The 11,247-nt window shown below is 30.2% G+C and overlaps 1 protein-coding gene across 1 annotated transcript; it reads right to left on the reverse strand.

Annotated features, from left to right (window-relative positions):
- Positions 1-6,663: 6,663 nt before the first annotated feature.
- On the reverse strand, positions 6,664-9,108 carry LOC131026951 (G-type lectin S-receptor-like serine/threonine-protein kinase At2g19130). Its single transcript, XM_059212796.1, has one exon. It carries the CDS (start codon positions 9,106-9,108, stop codon positions 6,664-6,666), a length of 2,445 nt encoding a protein of 814 aa, XP_059068779.1.
- Between the last annotated feature and the right edge of the window lie 2,139 nt (positions 9,109-11,247).

Here is an 11,247-nt window from a genome sequence, read left to right on the forward strand (position 1 = left end):
AAAAAGTTAAGGATTTAAGAGTGAGTTTCTTTCGCAATGTCATTATACAAATATATATATTAGGATTTTTTTATTTCATTTTAGTGTCATCATCTTTAGTGTCAATTATGAATAGAGTCATAAATAGGGAGAATAAGATTTCAAATAAAAAGAAATATTTATAGATCTATCTCATTGCAAAAATCATCCAAAGCTAAATCTCATTGTCATCATTTTAAAATATCATAACATTCAAGAAAATTATAACATAAACTTATTCTCAACAAAATTAATTAAATTAAACTATACAACCTTCTCCCCTAATTCATTTAAATAAATCCTTCAAACTAAAAAAAATAACGTACAAAATAATATTTGTATATAATTCTCATGAATTGTGGTTAGCTACAAGCCTACATGGGAGGTCTTAGGTTCAAATCTCAAAGCATTGTTCAAAAAAAATAATTTGTCTATGCATACATTTCTTTGTAGACATTCGATCAAACAGTTCAGTGCCTTGTCTATGCGTCCACATTTTGCAGATATGTCTATCAGAGCACTTCCCTTCCATTCACTGCAAAATTATATTACTTTTATTTCATTCAAATTTTGGGAGCGCAACAAATAGTTGTTTGAATTTGATTTCACTCATGCGTGGGAAATAAACGACTAACTGTCCTTGGTTGACTACAATGGTTTACGGGACTGCTTAGGGGAATGAAAGAAGAGTTGGTGGAAGCAATGGAGTTAATGGGTCCCACACTAGCCAGGCCATACACTTTGACTTTGATATATTTTTATTACAAAATGTTTATTAGCAATTGCATCTTGGTATGTAATAGGTATGTCAAAGAGGTGCGGAAGGTCAATTGAAGAAAATTTTAGTCAATTTTTACATACTCTTGTGTTGTACATGAGGTCAATTGGCAAGACATTTGACAAATGGTGTCTATGTAGAAAAGGTCACGAACTAGTCCATGAAAACATGAGTTAAACAAAACGTCTGAATTAAGAATATAATCAAGCTACATTACCAATAAGCTCACATTATGTTCAAGGAATAGGGAGAACGAGAGAGATAGGGATATAAAGAGGGATACATATAGGGAAAGAGATAGAGAGATAGGGGATAGAGATATAGAGGAAGATAAAGATATTGATGGAGATGGAGAAGGAGAAGGAGAGGGATATGGAGAGAAGGAGAGATATAAGAGAAAGAGAGGAGAGAGGGATATCTATAGAGATGGAAGAGATAAATATATAGAGAATGAGAGAGAAAGATAAAGATAGAGATAAGAAGTGATATAGAGAAACATGGAGAGATAGTGAGATAGAGATAGAGGGGGAGATAAAAGAAATAATATGGACAGGTAGAGATAAAGATAGAGAAAAAAAAAGATATAGATATCTAGAGGTGTAGGAAGAGGGAGAGGGAGAGGGAGAGAGTAGGGGAGAGAGGTAGATATGTATAAAGATAGAGGTGGAGAGATGAAGATATAGGTAGAGATGAAAATATATGGAGAGATAGAAGGATATGGAGATAGAGATGAAGAGATAAAGAGATGTATATGAAGAGAGAGAGTGAGAGGGATAATCAGGGCCCATTACCAATATTCTCATGTTATGTCTACAATAGAGAGAGATGTAGAGAGGGAGGGATAGGGATTTAAAGAGGGATAAATAAAGTGGGGAAGAGAAAGGGAGATAGGGGGAGTAGATAGAGAGGAAGGTGGAGATATTGATGGTGATGGAGATGGAGATGAAGATGGAGAAGGAGACGGATGTGGAGATGAGAGAGATAGATAGAAATGGAAGAGATATATACATAGAGAAATTGTTTACATATATGATTATATTTAATTGATTGTTTATATCTAAGATATTCATGATCTATAATCAATAGGTATTTTTAGTCATGCAACTATCTTAATCATCTTTGTCTACAAAATAAAATAATTTAAAAGGATGATCTACAAAATATCTTATAACAAATTTAAAATGTATTACAATATAACGAAAAATAAATTGTAACTTGAAGATTGAATATCTTATAAAAGAATAATCATAGAAGTAAAAATAAATATAAAAATAAGTATACATAATTAAATATATAATAATAAATTTATAATGATTATATATATATATATATATAAAAGAAAGATTAGTTTTAATAGTATACATATACATATACATATATTAATTTTAAAATGATTAAATATTAATTTTTTAGACTTTTTAAAAAAGAAACACTAATCATAAAACATGGTATAATTTTTTAAAATTTAGAATATTCACATGCGAAATAAATTTATAAATTTTTTTAAATATTACTAAAAATTTAAAAAATCATATAATAAATTTAAGAAATTAAAAATAATTAAATTAAAAAATAAAAAATAAATTTTAAAATTTAATAATAATAATATTTATAAGATAATATGTAATATATTTATTGTCTATTAGTTTTTTTTTTGTATGTTTTGGGTTTGGTCTTTTGTTGGGCATGCAACCCTTATGTGCCCTAGGGAGTTGCTTTTTAGAAGTTATATAAGAGGTTCAAGCCTATCCTGTTTTATCAATCAAAACATGTAATATATTTATCACGAAATAATATGAATGCAACTCATTAAAAAGCCAAGGTAATTTTACTCTATGTTAGAATATGCTTGGCCAACATAAAATTTGTTTTTCTATGGCCTTTCTACCTAAATGTGTAAAATCCAATGGAGAATATTTGCATTTTGTCCCATATACCAAAAATCTTGGGACACTAAACACAAACACGAGTTTTGGCTAGTGCTTCCTAATTCAAAGGCATCAATCAACTGTCGCAAAAATTATTTAAAAAATTAGCTTCTTATCTTTTTTAGGGAATTAATCATTTTTGGTACAAACACTAGAGAATGAATTTCTTACATTGTGGTATGGAGCTCCGATCACTTTGAACTATAAAAAATAAATGAAAGAGAAATAGGGATAATTTCATTGACATTGAGATATGTGTCTCAAACATTTTGAAAGTTGCATCGCTTTGGTAGATAATTTTCCCTAGATGTGTAACAAAATGAGAGTAGGATCCTACTACCAACAATTTCAAAGAGAAAATCATTATTTGATTGAATGATCCCATGCAATGCAATTATGGAAAGTTGATCTAGGAAGTTAGCTTGTGCAACTCAAATAAGAAATGTCTTTGACTAATTAACCTTTTATGTTCCTCCTTTTTAAAAATATTTTAACTATATTTTGTTTTGTTCTTATTTTTAGTTTCATTATAAATTATAATTAAACTTTAATATTCGCGATGAAAAAAATGATTATAATAAAATTAATAGAATATATATTTTATTTTTTTGATGTAATCAAGTTTAATTTTTTAATTTATGAAATAGTTTTCTATTTGTAGATGTTGATGATCTAATATAATAGAAGATCGTCTTTAATATTTTTATCAAAGTTAAATTGTTCCTTCCATGTGCACTTAGACTTTATGATGAATGAATTGTTATGGGTAGGAAAAATTAATATTCATCATTATGAATTAAATTACTATAACTCTAATTTATCAAATTGTCACCTATATATATTTTCAATCTATATTTATTTAATAAATGCTCATAACATATTACATAACTTTTTTATGATTAAATAACACTCTCAAATTTCTAACACATTTTTATTAATGGAATTCATTTTGTTAGTATTATTTTGTAACTAACTAGATGTATAAGGAAATTATTTTTAATGTATAATCTTATTGATTGCCACCACATTGAAAATGAAAATATTTAGAAATGAGCACTCTTTGCACAAGAAAAAGAGGGAACTAAATTTAGTCATCTTTTACGACTAAATTGTAATATTGTAATCCAAGATTACATGGAGATTCTACAATCCAATTCTTTATAACAAAGCATAGTTGTCTCAACTAAATGGTCCTAGCATTAAATTGGTTATATTTGATGCACACACTAACCTTTAACTCTATTGTAGTAGCATTTTTTTGTTATATCACTACACTAGGATCATTCTTAAACTTGTTTATATAGAACTACTCCTTCTAGACTATATCATACTAACAATTAATTCTAATGCGCTATCAAGATTTATGAAATTAATTTTGTAAAAAAAATTAAATATAAAATAAAATAAGAAAATTTGTAATTAATTTTATTAAGTAATAAAATAAGAAAATTAGTAGGGATTTTATAAGATAGATATATTAAAGTTCAAATTGTCTTATAGAAACTAAAAAAAATGAAAGAGGATTTTTGCTTTTAAAATTATAATCCTTATTTTTGAGAAATGTCAAAGAAAAAGTGTAGTTTAAGAGACTATTCATGGAAAATAAAGAGTGAAAAGACTAAACAAACTATTCATGGAAAACAGAGAGTGAAAAGATTAAACTAAATTTAGTGAATGATACATAGATAGATAGTTTAATGTGTTGAAGTTATGGTATGTTCACATTATTTATGGTATGGCTCGTCGTGCATGTTAGATAGATGATGTGTTTCTATAAATGTGAATGCAAAATATTTTGCATTTTTTAATGAAGATGAATTCTATTAACTAACATTGTTTTTTACTTTTTGATAGAGAAGAAATGTAAATTTGTTAATGATTATTAGATTGTTGAAGGTATTAAAGAGCATGATGTTAAAGTAGAGAGTAGAGAGATGAAACACATTATACATAAAACATCTCTACATAGTATACTATGATTGTATCATGATTGGTGCAATAGTACGAAATGAATAATAAATTAAACCTAAAAATTATTATTTTAATCTTGAATTCATAAATCAATAATAGAAACTAAAACAATCTCATTAATATTTATAAACAATTTTAAAGTAAAAAATTCAATTAGTACAAGATCAAGGAAATATTAAAGTTGAAAATAAAATTAAAAATAACATCTGTGATTTTTTTAATCACTTTGACATCCATGATAAGTGTGTGATTGATAATTTTTAATTATTTCCTATTTTTAACAAAGTCTTCAAATATAAATTGTCAAAATTTATTTCCAAAATTAATAGACATTAGAATGGAATTTAATTAGATAATTATTCTAAAATAAATTTTAAATATATGATATAATTCTTATATAAATAAAATATTTTTTGATTAAATAATGACAGTTCTACAAATTAAACACAGATATATTGTAAATATTTATCTTATTTTAAAATTAATATTTAATTTATTTAATATAAAATAATTTTTTAGATTATTAATAATATAATATTATAATATAAGATAATATATTAATAATAAATATTACATACTCAATATTTATTTGCATATTTTTTGTAAACATTCAAAATATATATATTTAAAAATTAATTAGTTTAAGTTATTTGATCTATGAAAGATTACTTTCTATATTTAATTGAGCTATCTAAGATTTTTTTATTTTTTTATATTTAAATAGTTATGTTCTTGTGTATCATTTACATAAAAGGAGTTGTGATGAAAGATATAATATCATTCTTAAAAATTTATATTTTTTAAAAGAAATATTTATGAATTTATAATTTTATTATAATTGAAAAAATATTTAATGTATAATTATATATAATCAATATAAATATTTTAATTATATATCTATCTTTCTTTAAAAATATCAAAATATATCATTCTTAAATCTTTTTATTTTTTTAAGATTTATCTTATCTTACTTCAGCTTTTGACTTCAACTATTTTAGCAACAGAAACGTGAATCAAACTTGGTATCAAGGTCAAATTGAACAACTATAATATTCATTACTCTAATAATATTGGAATAGATTAAGCCTAGGCAAGATCCTATTATCTCGAACTATTACTTATCTACCTCTAAATTAGTATGCTATGCCAACTCATTTATCAACTAGATAACACATTCTTTAACTACATCTAAAATCAACAATAAATACTTATATTATCAACTATACTTTTGGCTATGTTACAAAGTACTTACTGCAATCAAACTTTGCTTCTCATCAACTAATTACTATCAACTAAACTTCTAACACGCTTAATCGACTAATCCAACTACAAAGTAAATCTACTAACAAATAACTTAGTCATCAATATTTAACAAATGTTTCTTAAATTAAAATTTAAAAAATATCCTCAAAATTAGACAATTAATTTATAAAATCTTTTTTACTAACAAATTATTTGCTAACCAATATTTAACTATCAAAATCATGAAATTTCAATAATTCATAATGATTTCAATATTTTTTCTTGTGGATTAGTCCATGTAGATTTTTATTGTCACAAACATTCTGGATCAAACTCTATGATTTGTCATGAGGACAAATAGCAAGAAAAGAGGATTGATAGCAATATTTTACTATTTGCTCTAAGAAACCCACTCAACTTCAATTGTGCTAATCATAATTGTATTTTGTCTCTAGAATTTAGAACAAAAATTATCGTTAACAATTATAATCTTCATTGACTCATAAAATTACAATACATATAACTTATAAATATGTTTGTTCTCAAAATATCATTTCATCCCACTCTTAAATTAATACGTCATAACTCATCTATTCACTATTCAACAACCACATACTATTAGTGCAATACTAAGAAAACAAATTCTCACTACTAGATCACTTGTTTACTACTAAAATGATGGCGGCAGCAGCAACCTAGATTCTATATCTACTATGAACGTTTCTTTTAATCTTTGTTACTATAATAACAACACCAATTAAGACCTGCTCGCGAGCCCGTTGTTTTGCTTGCTGAAGTGAACTGGAAGCTGTCGCTGTCTTCTTCGTCGTCGACCTGACCTACCTGCACCACTACAGACCTTGGAATTTGTAGCGCAGGAGCCTCCATAGTGCCTTCCAATATCTTCACTACTTCCCTCATGCTCGGCCTCCTATTCTCATCGTCTTGAATGCACAGCATCCCCACCATAGCGGCTCTTCCTACCTCTTCAGTATCCACCTCATTCGCTATCTTTGCATCCACAACACCTATTATGTTTCCTCTCTGAATTTGAGACGAAGCCCAGGTAGGAAAGTAGAATCTGCTCTCCTCCACATTTGGCTCAAGATTTCTTCGCCCAGATATAATTTCCAGCAAAGTCATGCCAAAACTGAATACATCCGCCTTGGGAGTGATGGGAAGGCCAGATATCCACTCAGGAGCCAAATACCCTCGAGTTCCTCTTGTGGTCGTCAGTACGCGGCTGAAATCTCTGCCCACCAGCTTTGCCAGCCCAAAATCGGCCACCTTGGGGCTGAAGTCGCCATCCAACAGAATGTTTTCAGGCTTGATATCGCAGTGAATGATGCGATCCCTGCATTCTTCATGGAGGTAAACTAATCCTCGTGCAGTGCCCAGTGCGATCTCAAACCGAGTCTTCCAATCCAACACCTTCTCTACCTCTTCATCTTTACAGAAGAGGAAAGACTTTAGAGAGCCATTGGGCATGTAGGCATACACCAGTAGCCTTCGAGAGCCTTCAACGCAGAATCCCCAGAGCCTCACCAAATTCACATGCTGTATTCTCCCGATGGTGCTTATTTCAGCCCGGAATTGCTTTTCTACTTGTCCAGAACCTTCTAATCTTTTAACAGCCACAAGCGTGTTGTCTGGCAGAGTTCCTTTGAACACAGAACCGAATGCTCCGCTACCCAGCTTATGCTTGAAATTCTGGGTTGCAATTCGCAACTCTTTGTAAGTGAATGATTTCAGTGAAGTTGGCACGTCCTCTTCAACGCTTTTCTTGGGCTGTCTTCGACATCTCCAGAGAAGAAATCCGACCAACAGGAAAGCTAAAACAACAGCTGCAGCAGCGCCCGTAGCAGGAAGTAAAATGCTATGAGCATGGGCTTTCCTGCTTCCCTTTGAGGTCGAGCGGCGTAACTCAGATGCAGCCAGCCTAATGAAAACAGACTGGCCGGCAGATGAATCATCACGCATTCCGAACAATTCCCCAAACCACAATCTACAGATGGGTGGATCAGAAATAGCGAAAGAAAAGGCTGTGCAGGAGCAATTGTTGAGACAAGCCGTCCGGCAGCCTTGTTGTGTTGTCTCGTTGTTGATTAAGACAGCTTCTTTGTGGGGCAAGTATTTCTTCTTTTCTTCAAAGAATCCATCGGTGGTGCCTTCTGTGGCAGAGCAGTGTAGAGGTGTTCGCCTTTCACAGCCGCTTGACTGCCAAACATGAGACTCGTTCTTGGACTTGGTGAAGCCGTCAACGCAACCACACACTTCATTGGGATAGCACATTCCATAAGCCCCGCAGATATCATAAGCACTGCATTGGCCTCCGCGTGTCGACCACATCAAATTCCATGTCTTATCTTCCATCAAGTAGTAGAGGCCTATTATGCCATTATCTTGTAACACGATCCTCCCCACCAGGTTCTTTTCTATCCAAAAACTGAAGTATATGCTTGAAGGATAAATATTCGAAGGGGATATTTTAATTGTCTTTTCATCTCGCAACTCATGAATGTTGGTAAAATAAGTAGCAGTCCATTCTCCAGTGGACCAGAACGGAACAGTCTTGTTATAGACCGTCACCATCTCAGTCTTTTCAGGAGACATGACGATTCCAAAAGAGAGGAACCCAATTGCAGGATCTGAAGAACTCTTCCATGAAGTTAGCGTCATGCCGTTCCAGAATATCATGCCAGGCAACCATGTATCTCCCGGATGCGCGAAACTCTCCCAAACAATCTCAGACTTGTTGTGGCCATCACCCAGCATAATGAAATTGCCAGTGTCCGTTATCACTGCCCGCGATCCTTTCTGGCCAATATCAGTCGACCAAACTGACAGGCCCTTTCCGTCAAACAATCTGAGATGACCATCGCTCGAAAATTGCAGAACGCCGGGCATGCTTCTGACAGGATTGTCTCTGTTAGCCACCCAAACTACGGTTTTCTCAGGGATTTGTGCATACCAGATGCCAATGTAACGATTATTCGTTCCTCTCGGACTAAAAAATCCCAATGCAAACATGCCATTCTTTGACATTATGGTCTGATTTCCAGTGAGGGAGTCCCTCAACAGAAGCGTATCTCCACCATCCACTGCTAAAGAACTGCAATAATCCGCTGCAATAATCACAGTAATTGCTAGGAACAAGTACTTCATCGCCATTTCAATAACCATGGCGTTTGTATTTTTCTTAGCATGAATTGCTTCTAAGTAGTGCGTAGATGGTTGTAAGTTATCGGTTTATTTTCGAATTTAAATAGAAATGAAAGAGACCACGCAATGAAGTGTTGGTGGGGCATGTCCTCCGCAAGGGAAGTCCATGCGACTTCGTCGCTCACGCAATTACGAAGATTTGACAGCGCGCAGACCCGATATATTCGGACGCGTAATTTTGGTATTTTAATGTTTTTCTCAAGTCGGGTCACAACACTTCCAACTAATTGTTGAAGACTTAAGTGGAATTCAAAGTCTTTTGATGTTGAAAGAGAAACAGAATACAGGTGGACGAAGTAAAATCTAGGATCAGAACATAAAAATAATGGAAGTCAAGTCTTTTTGAAGTGGCTAAAAATTTGAAGTAATCCAAATATTTTGGAAGAGCGTAGTCCGTTCGCGATTTTTTCGCGAATGGGCCATTTTTTCTAGAGTGGGAAGAGGATAGAAGCTTTTAACTAGTTTTATATCTAATTATTGAAGACTCCATGCAAGACTTTTAAGTCTTCTCGTGCCGGATGCAAGGGCACCGTTCACGTAAACGTGGCAATGAAATTGCATCACTAATTAACGTCGTATTCGAACGCATAGGTTGCAACGATTATGAATTATCGGAAGGTTTGTGTTTCATACGAACAAAGATCGACAATTCTAGTTTTGGAAAAATGTCTCAAATGAACGTGTGTAAAATGAATAAATATTTTAGATATAAACTTTATAAATTCTTTTAATTTTCTGAATAGATATTCTATAAGTCATCACAATTCATGTAAGATAAACAGAAAGTAGACCATCAAGAAATTGAGTTTGATTTATTTTATAATTGTTTTAATAATGATATTGACATTTTTAATATAATTTTTAAAAATATAAATATACTAGTTTGCATTAATTTTAATTATTATTAGCATATAATTTCTAATTTATATGTAGTATATTTTTATGTTGATTTGTTCCATCACATTATCTTATTACGTCAAGAAATGTAATTACATTGGTAGTCAAAGGGTAGAATGTAATGACAGAATAAAACTAATTTTCTTTTACCATTATTTTGACAATCATTTTCATGTCATTATATTAATATTAAATAAAATTAAAACTCTTACATTTTACCTTAAATTTGAGAGTTTATACTTCAAAAGCATTAATATTTAGTGCTAAACATCAAATTAATATTTCATAATTAATATAAATATATAAAATTCTAATAATTTAGCTCTAGATTTATCTTGCCACAATTGTATAATTATAAACTAAGGTTTAAAATGAAATATGTAATATCTTTTAAAAATATATTAAAGAACATAGTTTTATGTATTTTTCTCATTTGTTAGTTATCTATATTTTCTTCAATAAAAAAAAATGTTATCTATTTGTATATTTGTGATAGTTTGAGTTAATAAATCTCTTATTTTAGAAAAGAAAGTTAAATATATGAAATAAATAATTTATTTTTGCTTTCATTTTATTTTTTTTAAACTATATTAAAAATAAAATAGTTGGAAAGTGTATTTCAAGAAATAAATTAAAATATTAAACTATTGAAATAAATTATTATCATAAAAATTTGGCACTATTAATATAGTTTTGTAATTAAGATATGAAGTAAATATTTATTTAAATTTTAGATTAAAAATATCCTAAATACATTTATTTAACAAAATACCAATACCAAGAGTTATTACTTGGTACTTTTTTTTTGATAGAGGTCTAGACCTACGAGCACGAAGACTTGATCCCTCGTGGGCTCATTTGGAACCATTCAAATTAAACAATAGACCAAGGGCCCATTTAATGAATATATTTACTATACATATACTAGTTTTGATTGTGTTACTCATCCTCAAATATTAATATCAATTTTTAATTTCTCCATTCATCACCTTAATTTACATATTTGAATACAAACTTGATCCAAGTCATTTCTATATGTAAATAGCCAACATAGATCATTAGATAAAATCCTACAACTTAACCAATTAATCTTTTTTTTTTTTTAAAAAGTGGTTTTATTGGATTCTCAAATAAAGCTAAGCCTAATAGCTCATCTATCCATATAGGATATGTATTCTTCTATCATTATGG

This window comes from Cryptomeria japonica, chromosome 10 (genome assembly GCF_030272615.1).
Source record: "Cryptomeria japonica chromosome 10, Sugi_1.0, whole genome shotgun sequence".
NCBI classification, from domain to species: Eukaryota; Viridiplantae; Streptophyta; class Pinopsida; order Cupressales; family Cupressaceae; genus Cryptomeria; species Cryptomeria japonica.

Bases quoted from the DNA above. Each gene is read 5' to 3' on its own strand.
- LOC131026951 (XM_059212796.1), bottom strand. From the start codon at position 9,108: ATGGCGATGAAGTACTTGTTCCTAGCAATTACTGTGATTATTGCAGCG.